Source organism: Pristiophorus japonicus, chromosome 2 (assembly GCF_044704955.1).
Source record: "Pristiophorus japonicus isolate sPriJap1 chromosome 2, sPriJap1.hap1, whole genome shotgun sequence".
Taxonomy (NCBI): domain Eukaryota; kingdom Metazoa; phylum Chordata; class Chondrichthyes; family Pristiophoridae; genus Pristiophorus; species Pristiophorus japonicus.
In genome coordinates this window covers 271,495,981-271,514,902 of record NC_091978.1, presented here as the reverse complement: position 1 = coordinate 271,514,902, position 18,922 = coordinate 271,495,981, and the positions used below count along the sequence as shown (strand labels likewise).

The 18,922-nt window shown below is 45.1% G+C and overlaps 1 protein-coding gene across 1 annotated transcript in view; it reads left to right on the top strand.

Annotated features, from left to right (window-relative positions):
* Positions 1-18,922, top strand: part of afap1 (actin filament associated protein 1) — a 405,203-nt gene that overhangs the window by 168,388 nt on the left and 217,893 nt on the right. Inside the window, exon 3 of the mRNA XM_070871376.1 lies at positions 16,397-16,494. Coding sequence (XP_070727477.1) covers positions 16,397-16,494 — 98 coding nt within the window. The remainder of the gene's footprint in view (positions 1-16,396; positions 16,495-18,922) is intronic.

The following is an 18,922-nucleotide window of genomic DNA, read 5'->3' as shown; positions in this document are numbered from 1 at the left end:
CTTGTGCGTGTTAATGCAGGTGAGGCCCTTCGAAGACTCCTCCAGCTCCTGCGTCATGTAGGCCGAAGTCAGGTCGAGCTTGGTGAACGTCTTGCCTCCTGCCTGCGTCGCAACTAGGTCGTCTGCCTTAGGTAGCGGGTATTTGTCCTGTGGCGAGAAACGAATAATAGTTACTTTATAATCGCCGTAACTCCTGACCGTGCCATCACTTTTGAATACTGGAACGATCGGGCTGGCCCACTTGCTGAATTCCACTGGGGAGATGATGCCCTCACGTTGCAGCCTGTCCAGCTCTATTTCCACTCTCTCCCTCATCATGTGAGGTACCGCTCGCGCCTTGTGGTGAATGGGTCGTGCCTCTGGGACCAAGTGGATCTCCACCTTCGCCACGGGAAAGTTTCCAATGCCTGGCTCAAAAAGGGAAGGAAATTTGTTTAGAACCTGGGTACATGAGGCCTTGTCGACATGTGATAGCGCTCGGATGTCATTCCAGTTCCAGCGGATTTTGCCCAACCAGCTCCTTCCAAGCAGTGTGGGGCCATCGCCCGAAACAATCCAGAGTGGCAGTTCGTGCACTGTGCCCTCGTAGGTGACCTTGACCATGGCACTGCCCAGGACAGTGATGAGCTCTTTGGTGTACGTTCTCAGTTTCATGTGGATGGGGCTCAGGGCTGGTCTGAGTGCCTTGTTGCACCACAGTCTCTCAAACATCTTTTTACTCATGATGGATTGACTAGCGCCAGTGTCCAGTTCCATGGCTACGGGTAAGCCATTCAATATTACATTCAGCATTATAGGTAGACATTTCGTCGAAAATGTGTGCACCCCGTGTACTTCACCATCTGCTTTCTCTCTCAGGCTTAAAATTGCTTTGATCCACCATGGACCGATCTTCCTCTGCCACGTGGTGGTTAGCAGGTTTTGCAGAGCTTGCAGCTCGTCTGCAAGCTCGTTGGAGGTGCCCCATTGTTCCACAGCTCTTGTAAACATACCCTTTTGAAGCGGCATGAATAGGCTGAATGGAAGCCTTCACAACGACAACAAGGTGTGAATTGCCTTGCATTCATCCTTTGTTGTAGACTCAGTTATCTGGGTCACCCGAGGCCTGCTGGCAGTTGCAGACTCATGGTTTCTGCTCTGTACATTTCTGCTCGCAAACACAGTTCCAGTTAATTTATGAACATTGCTAGCACTTGTGTGCTGAGAGATTTGTTTGGTGTTATCACTGTTGGACATAAACGCTTGTGCTATCGCAATGGCCTTACTGAGGGTCAGAGTCTCTATAGTCTCTACAGTCAAAAGTTTTCAGAGGATAGTCTCGTGGCCAATGCCCAATGCTCTGAGCATCTGCTCCAGGTAGTCATCAAACTCACATTGTCCTACAAGTTGCCTCAGCTTGGCGACGTAGCTCGCCACTTCCTGACCTTCAGATCGCTGGCACGTGTAGAACCGATACCTTGCCATCAGTACGCTATCCCTTGGGTTAAGATGTTCCCGAACCAGTATACACAGCTCCTAATATGACTTATCTGTGGGTTTCACCGGAGCCAGAAGATTCTTCATGAGGCTGTAGGTCGGTGCCCCGCAGACTGTGAGGAGGACCGCTCTCCTTTTTGCAGCACTTCCTTCTCCGTCCAGCTTGCTGGCTACAAAGTACTGGTCTAGCCGTTCGACATAGGCTTCCCAGTCCTCACCCTCCGCGAACTTCTCCAGGATGCCCACAGTTTGCTGCATCTTTGCGTTGGATTCGTATTCTCGTCGCCAGTTATTGTGTTCTTAACACAGATGAGACTGCACACAGGGAGGTTAAAGTAACAGCGACCTCAGTCTTTATTAAGACACTCCAGAGTGAGGAACAGGCCTTAGGGGCCGGCTTATATACAGTACTCCCAAGGGATGCTGGGACTTCAGGGGATGCGCTCCCTGGTGGCGGAACATGGGAGTGCATGCTTTACAGATACACAATAGGTAAAAACCAAGAAAATGCCTTTGTAAAAGCTAGAACATTGTTATGCTCAAACACATTGCTTGTATTGTATGATCCATGTAAGCGTTTGGTACTAACATGTTATGCGTCGTCGTATGGGGTCAGTTGTGTATTGCAACAAGCTAATGAATCTGGGAAATTGCAACCGGTTGCTTATGCATCCAGAAGTCTGTCTAAGGCTGAGAGAGCCTACAGCATGATTGAAAAAGAAGCGTTAGTGTGTGTTTATGGGGTAATGAAAATGCATCAATATCTGTTTGGGTTCAAATTTGAATTGGAAACTGACCATAAGCCACTGATGTCCCTTTTTTCTGAAAGTAAGGGGATAAATACGAATGCATCGGCCCGCATCCAGAGATGGGCGCTCATGTCCGCATACAACTACGCCATCTGCCACAGGCCAGGCACAGAAAACTGTGCCGATGCTCTCAGTAGGCTGCCATTGCCCACCACGGGGGTGGAAATGGCACAACCCGCAGATTTAGTCATGGTAATTGAAGCATTCGAGAGTGAGCAATCACCCGTCACAGCCCGACAGATTAGAACCTGGATGAGCCAGGACCCCTTACTGTTCCTAGTAAGAAATTGTGTGCTTCACGGGAGCTGGTCCAGTGGCCCAGTAGAACTGCAGGAAGAGATAAAGCTGTACCAGTGGTGCAAAGATGAAATGTCTATACAGGCAGACTGCCTTCTGTGGGGTAATCGGGTAGTGGTCCCCAAGAAGGGCAGGGACACTTTCATCAGTGATCTCCACAGTACTCACCCAGGCATTGTAATGATGAAAGCGATAGCCAGATCCCACGTGTGGTGGCCCAGTATCGATGCGGACTTAGAGTCGTGCTTGCACAAATGTAACACATGCTTGCAGTTAAGCAATGCACCCAGGGAGGCGCCTCTAAGTTTATGGTCTTGGCCCTCCAAACTTTGGTCCAGGGTCCATGTCAACTATGCAGGCCCGTTTTGGAGTAAAATGTTCCTAGTGGTTGTTGATGCATACTCCAAATGGATTGAATGTGAGATAATGTCGGCAAGCACATCCGCTGCCACCACTGAAAGCCCGCGGGCCATGTTTGCCATGCACGGCCTGCCTGATGTCCTTGTGAGCGACAGCGGGCCATGTTTCATCAGTGCTGAGTTCAAAGAATTATGATCCGTAATGGGATCAAACATGTTACATCTGCCCCGTTCAAACCAGCATCCAATGGTCAGGCAGAGAGAGCAGTGTAAACCATCAAGCAGAGTTTGAAAAGGGTAACGGAAGGCTTGCTGCAGACTCGCCTATCCCGAGTCCTGCTTAGCTACCACACAAGACCCCACTTGCTCACTGGGATTCCACCTGCTGAACTGCTCATGAAAAGCACACTTAAGGCAAGGTTCTCGTTAGTCCACCCTGATGAACATGAACAGGTGGCTTCAACAAAGTACATATGATAGCGCAAATGTGTCACGCGAAATTGAAATCAGTTATCCTGTATTTGTGTTGAACTATGGACAAGGTCCCAAGTGGCTTCCCGGCACTGTTGTAGCCTAAGAAGGGAGTAGGGTGTTTTGGGTCAAACTTTCAAATGGACTCACCCCCCCGAAAACACTTGGACCAAATCAAACTCCGATTCACGGACTATCCAGAGCAACCCACATTGGACCCTACCACCTTTGACCCCCCCCCCCAACATACAGACGAGTAGCAACCAACACAGCGGTTGACCATGAAGCAGAACCCATCACCCGCAGCAGCCCAGCAGGACTCACCACACCAGGCAGGCCAGCTGCACAGCAGTCCAGCGAGGGCCCAACAAACGATTCACCAAAACCAGCGTTTGCACCGAGACGATCAACCAGGGAAAGAAAGGCCCCAGATCGACTCACCTTGTAAATAGTTACACTGTTGATTTTGGTGGGGAGTTTTGTTATATATGTAAACCTGTATATACCTTGTTTAGTCACCAGAGGGCTCATCCGCTGGAGTCCCAAGGGATCCCACAATCCCTTGGGAGCACTGGTACTTAAGGAGGCCTCACAGGCTGGAGAGACACTCTGGAGACCTACAATAAAAGACTAAGGTCACACTTTACTTTGAGCTCACGGTATCTAGTCAGACTCCTTATTCATACATTATACTCTGTCGCTCCGATCGCGATCGTGCGACTTTTCCTTCCTTCTTGCATGTACACAACTCTGATCGTCAGTTACACATTTTGTCTCTAACTTACAGTTGCTATTACATTTCTTGAGTGTGTGGAACTGTCCCTTTTAATTGTAGTGGGTTGCAGGCCTCCTTTAAGAGAGCCTTGCTTTCTTTACCCCAATCCTCTTCTCCATTTGGTGCCACGTGTTGCTCCATCAGCGCTGCACCTCGTGGTCTGGCGCCGCCATCTTTTTCTTCAGCGCCTCACCTCGTGGTTTGGGCACCACCTTTCCTCCATCTACGATGTCGACTGCAGTAATCCTCTTCTCCCCGGGTTCTTCCACCGAAGCTGGGAAGTCGCCTTTGGATCCGATTTTCTTCCTCCCCAGTCCTGCCACTGGAGCCTGGAAGGTGCGTTCGGATCATCTCAGCCGGATCATCTCCACGCAGTCGTGCTGAGCGGTCTGTGCTTGGGTGCTGTACTCGTCTGCTATCTGGTGCCGGATCCACCCTCAAGTGAGGGCTTGCTGTGTCTCCGAATGTGGAGGACATCGATCGCTGAAGGGTTGAAGTCTTCCCACTTCAATGGATCTTCTCCATCCACCTTTTGCCGAGCAGCGTTGGTTCATCACCTGCAACAATCCACAGAGGTAACTTGTGCACCGCGCCATCATGGAGTACCTTTACATTCGCACTACCAACGACTGGGATAAGTTCATCGGTGTAGTTGCGCAGCTTTGCCTGAACCGAGACCAACTTGGGTCGTTTAGCTTGATTGTCCCATAACCTCTCAAAGGCTTCTTGATTCATTACTGACCGGCTCGCCCCCGTGTCCACCTCTCAAGACTGGAAAGCCATCTATCTCGACTTCCATCCTCAACAGGCAACACTCGGTTGTGTAGGTAAGCATGCTATATACCTCATCGTGGGGCTGAGCTGCCTCTCTGCCTATTGTTTCATAATCCGCGCTGGATTCATACCCATCTGCAGACTCTTCATCGACACAGTGAGTCATATTTCTCTTACACATTCGCTGGAGGTGGTCCTTTGTGCTGCAGCCCTTGCATACATAGTCTTTAAAGCGGCACTGGTGAGCCCTGTGATTCCCTCCGCAACGCCAGCATGGAGCTCCTCGAGTAGTCCCCCTCGGCGGACTCTGAGTCAAGGGACTCAGGGGCCTGTTCTCTCTTCCCTGAGACGGTTTGTGTTCTACAGTCCAGACTCTAAACGGGGCCACTCTGTGCCCAGTACCTGCCGGGTTTGAGTTCTGAGGATGAGTCACCTGCCGAGAGCCGCAGGTCAAGGTCATGAATGACTGGCCCATAGAGGTGGCCTTCTGCAGTGTGACTGTGGTATCCGCCGACAGTAGCTTATGAAGAAGGCCCTCGTGGCTGATTCCAATGACAAAAATGTCCCACAGCACTTCGTTGAGGTGGTTGCCGAACTCGCACGGTGCCGCCAGCCTCCTGAAATCTGCGGCGTACTTCGCGATTTCCTGGCCTTCGGGTCGTCGGTGGGTGTAGAACCGGTGTCTGGCTGTGAGGATGTTCTCCTTGGGCTTAAGTTGCTCATGGATCAGGGTTACGAGCTCCTCGTACGTCTTGGTCATTGTCTTCGCTGGTGTCAGCAAGTCCCTGACGAGGCCATAGACGGTGGGCCCACAACTGGTTAGCAAGAAAGCTCTGCGCTTATCAGCCAGTGTGGCCGGGTCATCTCCTGCCTGGTCGTTTGCTGTGAAGAAATGGTCGAGCCTCTCCACAAAGGCGTCCCAATCATCACCATCGACAAACTGCTGCAACGTACCATGGGTAGCCATTTTCGAGTGAAAGTTTGTAATCTCATCGCCAATTGTTGTGTCCTTGGATGTTCTAATAATGACTCCACAAGGCAATGTGTTGTACTTGAACTGTAGTGACCTTAGTCCTTTATTCGTTAACTCCAGAGTGAAGATCACACCTGGTGGCCTATCTTTTATACTAGGCCAAGCACACCTGTACAGGTAACTTACAAGTCTCCCACTGCTGTGCCCTCTGGTGGCACACCTTTTGATAGTACCAACAGTAGCCATGTAGGATACATGACATTTTGTATTTCTGAATAATTTGTTAATTTAATTAACCATCTTTGGGCTAGCGCATTCAATTTACTCTACACCACTTTAATTTCAGTCACAAGTTTGGAATCCAGTTAAAAGTTGTACATTAGGAAATTAATTATAATAACCTAACTTCCTATTCACAAAGGTAAACTAAAACAATCCTCAGCATGTGTTTTATAAGCTAAGAGAAGCACTAATATGATGGCACGTTCATGCATATCTATTACATATTAACGCTGTGAGGTGGCAACATTCCAAAGGGATTGTTGTTGTAGCTGGTGCTGTCAGAATAAGGTTACATGACATAACATTATGTGATGAGGCCAACCAAAATATGAATTAAAAAATCCACCTTTTGTACCATGCAGGTTTAAAAAAAAATTGTATAGAAGGTTCTGTAAAATATTCAGAACAGCTCAAAAATATAGTAGTTGGAAGTAGGGCAGGAATGAAGTTCATTTTAGGAATGAGGTGAAGGGCACCTGTAACCGGCTGTGAACTCCACAAGACAGGAAAGCAAACCTGCATTCTACAAAGTTTAAAGTCATGTCACCGAATTAAACATCACCCCACCAAAAAAAACAAACTCGTGCAATGAAACAAAGTTGAAGTAAGGAAAATATTCTGCACCAAGGTGCAAAATAGTGTGTACATTCCATGGGCCAAAGAACGAACCATAGCAAAGAACTAATTTTCATCACTTTACTTTGCAGCTGTGCTATCAGCTGTCTAGGTCCTGATGTGCGTGTCGCACTTATCCCATCATTCTGCCTTCCCAAGCCTGCTCCTGCACATCACTCCTCACACCAACCTACCTTGCAGCTGCACCCATCCCTCACTGTCTATGCACTATGTGAGGATAAAGAGCTGGAGCGCCGGGTCCTGGGACACCACCGCAGGTTGGGGAGGGTAAAGAGCTGGAGCATGCCACTACAGCTTCCAGCGCAAGTCATCCCAAGTGTGCGACCACTTCGAGGTGGGTGACTGGGTGACGTCATCAAGGCCCAGGTCGCTGGTTAGAATGTCAGCAGGAACATCGGCGGGGCCGAGGCACAGCGGATGAGCGGGAAGAGATCGCGGCGGAAGTGCAGCGCTTGATTGAGGCGTAAATGCGGCGAATGTTTTGTGGTGGAGGAGCGGCGAGAAATCGTGGTGGAGGTGTGGCAAATGAGAGTGCGGGACGCAGAAGAGCTGACGGCCCAGGGGCAGAACAGGCCAGCCCACACTGCGATATGTGTGCACACTAGGTCCGTGCAGCAGAGCAGGTCTCCAGTTGTCCTGGTTTGCCCTTGCCACTGGACAAAGGCCTAACTCTGTCGAGCCCATGTGGTGGCAGTAAGGTTTTTGCTTTCCTTGTCTTTACTGCAGTTCTTTGACTCTGGGATTTACAGGAACAAAATATACACGACACAAAGGTTTAGGCTCAAACCAAAACGATTAGTTTATTAAAACCAACAAAACAGACAAAACTCCGAGATTTGGTGGAAACATACAAATACACAATCTGGCTGGTCGTCACCGATGTCGATTGTCGACCCTGGAGCTGGGAACGAGCAGCCCCTGTCCATCTTCACCTGACTGCCGCAGTCCTCGAGAGCGAGAGAATGTCTTCCTGTGTGATTCCCTGTCGATATCCTTCCGTCTTAAACTCTTTTTATCACAAAGCATTTCCCCAACCGTAGTTTCAGTTGCTGGGCTTCTGACTGGTTGACATTCACACATCATCAACCGGTAATTCAACTACGGAGATATGCAGAATCTGTGAGATTGAAACTGACTCCTCATCTTTGTTTCTCGCTCCCTGATATACATATTTAATGTGGTTGCCTCTTAATGTTGAGGGGTGTCATCATCATCATCATCATCATAGGCAGTCCCTCGGAATCGAGGAAGACTTGCTTCCAAACTTAAAATGAGTTTTTAGGTGGCTGAACAGTCCAAAACGAGAACCACAGTCTCTGTCACAGGTGGGACAGATAGTCTTTGAGGGAAGGGGTGGGTGAGACTGGATTGCCACTCGCTCTTTCCGCTGCCTGCGCTTGATTTCCGCATGCTCTCGGCGATGAGACTCGGTGTGCTCAACGCCCTCCCGGATGCACTTCCTCAACTTAGGGCAGTCTTTGGCCAGGGACTCCCAGGTGTCAGTGGGGATGTTGCACTTTATCAGGGAGGCTTTGAGGGGGTCCTTGTAACGTTTCCTCTGCCCACCTTGGGCTCGTTTGCCGTGAAGGAGTTCCGAGTAGAGCGCTTGCTTTGGGAGTCCCGTGTTTGTCATGCGAACATTGTGACCTGCCCAAGTGTGGTCAGTGCTTCAATGCTGGGGATGTTGGCCTGGTCGAGGACACTAATATTGGTGCGTCTGTCCTCCCAGGGGATTTATAGGATCTTGGGTGTGTCTGGTCGTCGGCTCGCAGACAAACATTTTTATGATTCAGGCCATGAAGTTAATCTGACCCCATTGTTTGTGTGAAACCTAGAGCATTGTCCAGATGCTAATTTCTCCCATTGAAATCAATCGAGACTTGCTCAAGATTTCAGGCCACATATTTCCATGAATGCTCCTTTTCATAGTCAATTAGAAAAGCATTAAAAGATTCCAATGTCCAGTATCAATGCTCTTCATCGATTCAAAACCCGAGTTGGCTGTCGCCTTCAAGTTTTAGTCTCCAGACCCTGGCATCTTCCTGTGCCCTGAGCCAAATATCTTTGCAAACCTTACATGGTTGATGATGTGCAACGGTCACCACAAGTTTTTAAAAAAAAATCTACGCACATGAATCTTCCACCCCTGGAGTTCAAGACTGGAATATTGGGTCCGCCATTTAAATATCTATGAACTCATCCCTTTTGGTGTGGAAGAAAGTAATCCTCGTTCGAGGGACCGCCTATGATGATGATGAGGGCGTAAGCTCTGGAATTCCATCCCTAAACCTCTCCACCTCTCTATCCACCTTTAAGTTGCTCCTTGACCATGCTTTTTGTCTCCTGTCGTAAGTCACCTTGCATGGCTCTGTGTCAAATTTTGTTTGGTAACGCTCCTGTGAAATGTCTTGGGATGATTTACGATGGTAAGATGCTACATAAATGCAAGTTGCAATTGTTGTAATTAACCCACATGGCTGTGCAGACAGAATTTGGAAGTTAGGCAGCCCTTACAAAATCTCACCACTTGTAACTAATCTCTGCACTTTTCAGAAATGTTGCAGTTTTATGTGACAAGAGCACTTGAATGTTAACTGATTCCAAGATGGAAGTCTTTACTTATGGTCCAACCGAAAAGCAATATCATCATCTCAGCGTTATTGGACTAATTGGTCAAATTGTAATAACGGATTTAGATTTCATGGAGTCAGACTGGACTAAATCACATCAAAGTATAGATTAGAATAAATTCAGATTATAAATATATTTCTGAACAGAAACCTATATATGACTTTTATGTATTAATCTGGGGACAATTCAATACTTTAAAATCAATGCTATGTTTATTTGAGATGCAAAAAGTATTTCAAAATTATCAGTGAGCTTATTGGCCAATGCAAACAGCAGGAGGTCTCCAAATCAGGGTGCATAATTATGTACGATGTCACTTCCTGCATATGTGTATGAAGCTTATTCAGTCACTTCTTTCTGTCTTAATACAGTCTGGAATCAGTTTCTCAAATTGGTTTCAGGTGGTACCAGTATCGTTGTTGACTTGATGTTATTAGCAAGGCTCCATGTTTGCTTGTCATTATCACGTATTCTCAAACTTCCTGAAGATTCAAATCTTTGGACCTGTAAATAATATAGCAGACTATGCAGCAATTCTTGTTTCCCAGTGTAATATATATATAGCTCCACCAGTGGACTCCTGTGGCACTGCAGTAAGTGCTGTTTATAATAAAGGGAACAGGTCCCCTGACTGAGTTCCGGTATGTCCTGCCATCTTAAGGCTGTGTGTGTTTCTGTGAGTTACTGAAAATATAATGATAGCGACGAAGATAGGTTTATCGAGGGAAAAAAAGCTGAAATTTTTGTTGGGGAATTCAGCCAACCGACAGAAACTTTGGGAGCTTCTATGTTTTGATTAACAGCTACAAATCCGAGGTAAATTACAAGCACACTTGTTTGAACTGCCAGAGTCCAGATCGCGATGCGTATGGGAATAATAGGGTATTTGGGGAGTTTCAACATGACCATGAAAGTTTCCCAGCGTATGTGGAGCGGCTAGAAATGTTTTTCACTGCAAATAATATCATCGAAGTCTCCAATGATGAAACCCATAACCGGGTGGTGTTGGAACAACAAGGGGCTATTTTTAAAATTGAAGCAGGGTCCGAGGAGTATGAAACCTTGAAAAATGTGCTTGTGCCTATCAAGCCAAAGGACACAACTCTTAAGCAGAAAGTTAGAACAGCACTACAGCCCTGATCCCCTGGAAATTGCTGAAAGTTATAGTGAAGAAAATATCAGTGAGTACATTGTAGCATGAAAAAAGCTATCCATTCACTAATTTCAGAAACTTTCAGGAACGAGCATTGTGTGATTGCTTTGTTTGTGGGATGAAAAATTATGCAATCAGAAGAAAGTTATTAACAACGCCTAACTTGACTTTTTATTTGGTTGTCAGACAGCTATGTCAATGAACATGGCCGACAAAATTTCCAACAATTTCATACTGTTTTCAGACAACTGAGGTGAATCGCCTGCAGGTTAAAAGTAAAAGGCAATTGGGCCCTAAGGTCTCAGAAACTGGTAATGGTAACAGAGCATTGAAGTCCTGCTATCGGTGCTTGGGACAACACATTGCTCAAAGTTGTCCATATGTGAAGGCAGTGTGTTTCATCTGCAGGAAAACTGAGCATCTTGCAAGGCATGCCGACTGAAGGATAAACCAGCTTTCAAAGCTATGAGGAGAAATCCCCAGAGACTACATAGCATGGAAGAAAAACAACAGGACGAGGAGGTTTTAGAGCTACACATCGTCAGGAGCATGAGGTTAACTAACAGCGATTCGAAAAGTATCATAATCCCCATAGATGTTGCAGGAAGCAAGATACCCATGGAAATCGACACTCATGCATCCGTGAGTGTAGTACAGGAGTCACTATTCCTTGACACATTGCGTGATTTCCCATTGGAGAAATCCAAGATAGAGCTGCGAGGCTACTCGGGAGAGAACGTTCCTGTGGCAGGTCATATCACCATACCGGTAAAGTACAAGGATCAATTTCAGAGCTTGCCTCTATTAGTAGTGGCAGGAGACAAGACTGCCTTACTAGGAAGAAATTGGTTGGGATCACTGAAGCTAGATTGGAGTGAGATTTTTCGTATTGAAATGAGATTTGCATCAAAGGATGATGTCATCAAGAATTATCCGAAGGTGTTCTGTGAAACAGGCAGTTCGATTCAAGGTGAGTGTCAGGGTACACAAGGACGCTAGATCAGTTTACTGCAAGCCACGTTCCATACCACATGCACTCAAGGAGAAAGTTGAGCAAGAGCTCAAAAGACTAGAAACGGAGAACATTATTTCTAAGATAGATCGATGTAATTGGGCTACACCCATTGTTGTACCCAAGTCCAATGGTAAGGTAAGATTGTCTGGTGATTATAAAGTAACCGTAAACCAGGTTCTATAGGGTAAAGTTCCCAATACATTGCCAAATGTAGACGATTTGTTTACAACACTGACAGGTGTTCAGCTCTTCTCAAAGTTGGATCTTACGAATGCCTACTTACAGCTTGAACTGGATAAGGAGTCCAAGTCATGCTTGACTATAAATACTCATCTAGGCCTTATATCAATTTAATAGGCTACCATTTGGAGTGTCTTCCACTCCTGCCATATTCCAAGGGGTGAGGAACCAGATTTTGCAAGGTATTGAAGCGGTAGTATGTTATTTAGATGACCTACTAATTTCAACACCAAATAGGCAAATTCATAACATATTGAATGAAGTCCTCAAATGGCTAGAGAAGCACAGAATATGAGTGTCTGCTCGCAAGTGTGAGTTATTTCAAAACTCAGTGGAGTACTTATGGTGCAGAGTAGACAAAGATGGTTTACATCCAACCAAGAAAAAACTGGATGCAATCAGAAATGCACCCACTTCCAAGAATGTCACTGAACTTCAATCATTTTTGGGTCTTTTGAACTATTATGAGAAATTCCTGCAAACTTGGCAACGGTATTACATCCACTGAATGCACTATTGAAAAAAACGGGTCCATTGGAAGTGGTCAGAAGAATGTGATACAGCATTCAAGGAGTGTAAAAGCAAATTGGTGGAGAGCACCATGTTAGTTCACTGACATATCTAAGGAGATCAAGCTAGCATGTGATGCCTCTCCGTATGGAGTTGGGGCAGTGATCTCTCATGTATTACGTAGTGGTGAAGAGAGACCAATTGCTTTTGCTTCGCGCACTCTCAGCGCCAGTGAGTGTAATTATGCGCAAATCGAAAGGGAAGCTTTGACATTAATTTTTGTGGTCAAGAAGTTCCACAAATACTTGTATGGTCGTAAATTTACCATCGTTATGGACCATAAGCCCCTGACAGCAATCCTCCATCCAAAGTCCCCAGTTCCAACATTAGCTGCAGCCCAAATGCAGAGATGGGCTTTGATTATGTCAGCATATACATATGATATTGAATACAGATGATCAGCTGATCACTGTAATGCTGATGCTATATCTAGGTTGCCTTCCCCATCACAAGTTACACCCGATAAGGAAGAAGTGTTTTATTTTTCATACATTGATGAACTGCCAGTCACAGCTGAAGAGATTGGTAGAACAACCAAACATGACCCAGTGATGTCAGAGGTGTATAAGTATATTACAAATGGATGGCCAAACCAGGTGACAGACAAAGATACACATCCATTCTTCATTCATAGGAATGAATTATCAGTCGATAAAGATTGTATCATGTGGGGTGCAAGAATGGTTATACCAAATAAATTCGGGTCCAAATTATTAGGAGACCTCCATAACCAGCACCTGGGAATGTGCTTGACCAAGAGTTTTGCACGCAGTTACTTATGATGGCCATGTCTAGATAAAGATATAGAGTACATCATCAGTCAGTGTACGACATGCCAATCGGTAAGCAAGCAACCACCATCAGTAGCATTACAGCCATAGAAATGGCCTCCCAGGGTGTGGCAAAGGCTCCATATCGATTTTGCTGAGCTAGAAGGAAAGCAATTGTTCATTGTGATTGATAGCCATTCGAAGTGGGTCGAGGTGTTTCCAAAGCGGAAAATAACAACAAGTAAAACATTAGACATTTTACGAAGATTATTTTCTTCATTTGGCCTCCCTGAAGAAATTGTTTCTGATAATGGACCACAATTTCGTTCAGAAGAATTTGCACAATTCACGAGCAAAAATGGTGTGAAACGTACCACGGTTCCACTGTACCACCCTGCTTCAAATGGTGTAGCAGAGTGCACTGTACAAATTGTAAAACATGCCCTCATAAAACCAAATCCAAAGAAATGACAGTTGTCATTGGACCACAGATTGGCTAATTTTCTAATTACGTATCATAATACTCCTCATGTAACTACTGGTAGAACCACCAGCGGAGTTGTTTCTCAAACGACAGCCACAAACCAGATTCTCATTGTTAAAACCAAACTTGGCACAGTCTGTAGAAGAGACACAATTAAGACTGAAAGAGATGCATGATAGAGGTAGAGTAAAAGAGAGAAGTGTGAAATTAAATCGGAAGGTGAGAGTGAAGAACCATCACCATAAATAGTTAAAGTGGTTACCAGGAAGAGTGGTGAAGATATGTGGTCCTCACACATATTTGGTCAAGATGTTTGATCATGGACAGGTTAGGTTTGTTCACATTGATATTTTACCTAAAGACGTGGAAGTAGTTGAAGGTGGGAATGATTCAATTATTTCTGACTCATCAGATAGTTTTGATACACCAGTAGCATATCCTACATCCAATGTATTGGAAACAAGTCCAAGAGAAAGTCAGAATTTAATTCTGAGTCCGAGTCAGGCAGACAAACAGTCTGAAGTTAGAGAGAGTTCAAATGGAAATCAAGGGCATCCCTTGGAGGAAAACATTCCTCAGGATCAGTCTCAAATGAGTTTAAATTTGGCACCATGTTTGGAAGGTTCTGTTTGAGAGTGAAGGTATCCTCTTCAAAACAGAAAACAAGTGGTTAAGCTTGATTTGAAATTATGGCAAAATAAGTCCCCATCTTTTTTTATATATAACCATGCAAGTTATGTATGATGATTATTTTGTGATATTAATGCACCCTCTTTGATGTTTTATAAGATGGTCTTAAATTGGTAGCTCCTTTTTTGGATTAGTTTGACTTAAATTTAGCCTGGAATACTCAGGAGATGACCTTGTTGTTATTGTTGTCACAGATACATTTATTTCTCTTAAGATCAGGTAGTTAATGTTCCTTCCTTCCAGTTGGGGTTGTTCTGTTCTGTCACAATTATGAAGTGACTCTGTGTAACCATGTAATATATTGGTAACCTCCAGACTTTAGAAGTGAATTTATGATCCTATGGACCCATACAACTTAGTTCCTTTTCAGTACACTGCTTGCATTACCTTACAGAATGTATGGATAGACTCTGAATTGGTAGGTACCTGATAGGCTGGAATATTTTTACATTCTTCCACTTCCTGTGCAATTTATTTGTTGCTCAAGCCATTGATGCCTAATTTTGGTTCTCTAATCAGGTAGGTTAAATACCTGATTAATAAGAATTGTTTAATGAGAAATGAGCAGTTCTAAGGTAATGACAAACAATAGAAATGTAATGAACTACTCTGAACTGCCAGAGGTTTGAACTACAATGCCAGAATGCACAGTGGAGCCCTACCTAGTACTGAAAGTGCCGGTATTTTGGTCTTCCCTTTCGTGCATTGCAATGTATTCCATGTTATAGTTGCTTGAAACATTTTTTTCATGGAAGATAACTTCATTCTCAAAATGAATCATATAGAAAGATATATGTTTGGTCATCCATCAATACTAATTAAAAGAATCACTTCTTCCAGATAATGGGGGAGAAAATGTGCCTCGTTTCACCGTTTTTTGAGCATAAAATGGGCAAAATGAGGGTCAATTTCAGGTAATCAGGTAATTGCGCCCAAAGACCACCTAAGAGACTTCCAACCTGATATGGGAGGGAAGGAGGCAACTTTCAGGCGGCCACCAGGCTTTAGGCATCTTATTGAGATATATAATGCCTGTTTTAAACCCCCTTCCAGAAATTGGAATGTGATGAGCAGAATCAAAATCATTCCTTTGGAGCCAGGAGAAACAAGAATGCCCCCGACTCCACAGTATCCTGATCACCTTTGACTCACCTCCAGAACTTACTTTCGAGCAGCTGCCATCAAAGCAAGCGGCCCAACATTCAACGTTTTTAAATAGGTGCGCTGCCTGTGGAGGAGAGACAGGTGCCGGTAGTTTGCCAGATCATGTTTGAAGGCGCGAAGCCCAGTTTCAAACCAGCCTCGGGCCTCCCAGTTGGGGTGTCCATTTTAAGCCTAAACTGGCCTAAAGCAATTTCCACTCCCATATTGTTTGTGGCTTGAATTCCAGTTGAGGAGTATGTTTGATTCGGGTCGATAGGTTATACTGTATTCTAAAGCAGTAAATTTGTTAATGCTGATTGGGCCCTTGTATTTTTCTAACCTGTTATTTACACAACTTAACTATAATTTCATACACTGCCTTTTATCCTGCTGAGCTGCCTTTAGCCTCATTGCTCTCTCTGTCTGTCTGTCTGTCTGTCTGTTTATTTGTCTGCAGGTTTATCAGCACTTTAAATAAGTAGACACCATTGGTTTTGATATCTAAATATGCTTGTGTTTTTATGGATAGAGATTGCATTTAACCATTCTGTCATCTTTGGAAGTGTTACTCTCCTACTGGAAATTTTTGCAAAGCATAAACAAAGCCATTTTGCTCAGGATCTTCAATATGTGCTCCTGGTAGTTAACCACCTTGCAGTCATTACAGGGCAGGTACTGCTCCATGTTATACCAATGTGGTGTGTCACCTCTCTATCACATGGCTGTTGCTGATGTACAACTGATGATTATTTTGATGTTATTTAACATTCTCATATAAATTTATTGAATGATTTTAAATTTGTCTGCATAAACGTTGCTCTTCTGCTAATTCGCTTGTTTTGCTCCAGATTGTCAAATGAAAAACTCTACACAGAAGCACGACTTATCTTGCAGTATACCTGCTCCACCTCAGATCCCTCTACCCGAGATCCCTCATCCATGGCAGGTGAGTACTCCCTCATCCTTACTATGATCATCATCGGCAGTCCCTCGTATCGAGGATGACTTGCTTCCACACCAAAAAGGAATGAGTTCGCAGGTGTTTCAATGAAGGACCTAATATTCCATGTCCTGAACTACATGCTGAAGGGTGGAAGATGCCCGAGCGTGGATTTTTTTTAAAGTGTGGTGGCCGTTGCACACCAGCCATCATATGGGCTTGACAGAGCTAGGTCTTGGTCCAGTGGCAAGAATTAACCAAGACGACTGGAGTCCAGCTCTGCTGCACGGACCTAGTGCGCACACATATCGCTGTGTGGGCTGGCCAGTGCTGCCCCAGGGCCCTCCCCTCTTCTGGCATTGTCTGTACTTGCATTGGAGGCTGTTCAGAGAAGGTTCACTAGGTTGATTTCGGAGATGAGGGGATTGACTTATGAGGATAGGTTGACATACTATGATCATAGCTGAAATAAATTACATATTTTTAACAAAGAGGAATGAACAGGCTGGGTCCATGTTTTTCTCTTGATTAGAGAAGGCTTATTTATGGTTGACCTAATAGAGGTCCTTAAAATTATAAAAGATTTTGATAGCGTAGATATAGAGCGAGTGTTTCCAGTTTTGGGGAAGAGCAAAACTAGAGACCATCGACATAAATGTCACCAAGAAATCAGCAAGGGAATTCAGAAGGAACGTCTTTACCCAGAGAGCGGTGAGAATGTGGAACTCGCTACCATAGGGAGTGGTTGAAGCAAATAGTATAGATACATTGAAGGGGAGGCTAGAAAAGCACATGTGGTGGAAGGGAATAGAGGGTTATGCTGATAGTTAGATGAGGAAAGCTGGGAGGAGGTTTGAATGAAGCAGTAAAACCACCATGGACTGGTTGAGCCGAATGGCCTGTTTCTGTGCTGTATAGCCTGTGTAATTCTACTTTATCCAGCAAGTATTTGTTATGCTATATAACACCTTGTCCAAAGAAAAAATCCGAAGCATAAAGGAACAATTATTATAACGCATTTGCATTAACACTTAGGGCTAGAAATTAGCCAGGTTTGCGCCCGTTTTACCGACATTTTTTCGTGGTACAAGTGTGTTTTTGGCGCTAAATTTCTTTTCCATCATTTTGCAATATTGGTCAGCGGTTTACCGGTGGCTGCCTTTTTTTTTTGGACCAATTTTGTGACATTGTTCTGTGTCAAGCTCTCCGATACCGCCGTTTTTGAAAAATTGGCCAATACCGTAATTTTTAAATACCGTGAAAAAAAACGTCCAAAAAATGCAAGTCTTACCAGGTTAGATTCACGACGAAACCGGCGCTAATGCCACCATCTTGAAAAATGGAGCAACAGTTCAGTAAATTAAAGCATTTGGGGGGAAGGCTGTGTTTTACACTTTGAGCTTTTTGTGAGTTTATTCTTCGTTTTTAAGGACATTTAAGAACATTAAAAAGAATGGGGTCTATACTAACTCTGCCATTATTACTGGGTGCTTTTTCTATGGAGTAGAGACCTGGAAGAAGGCTAAGTGAACAGGGTAATCAATGAGCTTGCAGACTTATGGAGAGAAGGCCTTATCTCCCACGAGTTTTCAGAGAACAGTACTCATACCTGCAGTTCTCTGAGGCAAAGTGTGTTAAAAGAGGTGGTCACAGAGATATGCCAGCTAATAAAGGTAGACATACAGCCTACAAGTGTGAGGAGGACCGCACTGCCCGTCGAGATGAAGGTGACTGAGGCACTTGCCTTCTATGCCTCTGGCTCCTTTCAGGCATTAGCAGGGGACATATGCTGCATCTTGCAGTTCTCTACACATCGCTGCATTCGCCAGGTGACTACTGCACTGTACGCATGCAGGAAGGACTTCATAAACTTACCAATGACCAGGGGGGCACAGAATGAGAGTGCTATATAGGCTTTTCACGCGTTGCTGGCTTCCCAAAGGTACAGGCTGCCATTGACTGTACGCACATCGTCCTGCGAGCACCTTTTGAGGATCCAGAGGTTTACCGAAACCGAAAGGGATTCCACTCGCTGAACGTACAGATTGTGACCATACTCAGCGCATCATGGCAGTAAATGCAACATTTCCAGGGAACATCCATGATGCTTTCATCTTGCATGAGTGCACTGTCTCACAGCTGTTTGAACGTCAGCCAGAAGGCCAGAGCTGGATGCTGGGGGACAAAGGTTACAGGCTCGCCATCTGGCTCATGAGCCCCCTTCGTAACCCTCAGACAGAAGCCGAACATCGCTACAATAACAGCCATGTAACCACACGCAACATCGTCAAAGACAATTGAAGTGCTGAAGCAGCACTTCCGATGCCTGGATCACTCTGGAGGCTGCCTGCAATACTCTCCTGAGCAGGTCACTGAGTTCATTGTGGTGTGCTGCATGCTACATAATTTAGCCATCATGAGGTGCCACTGGGGA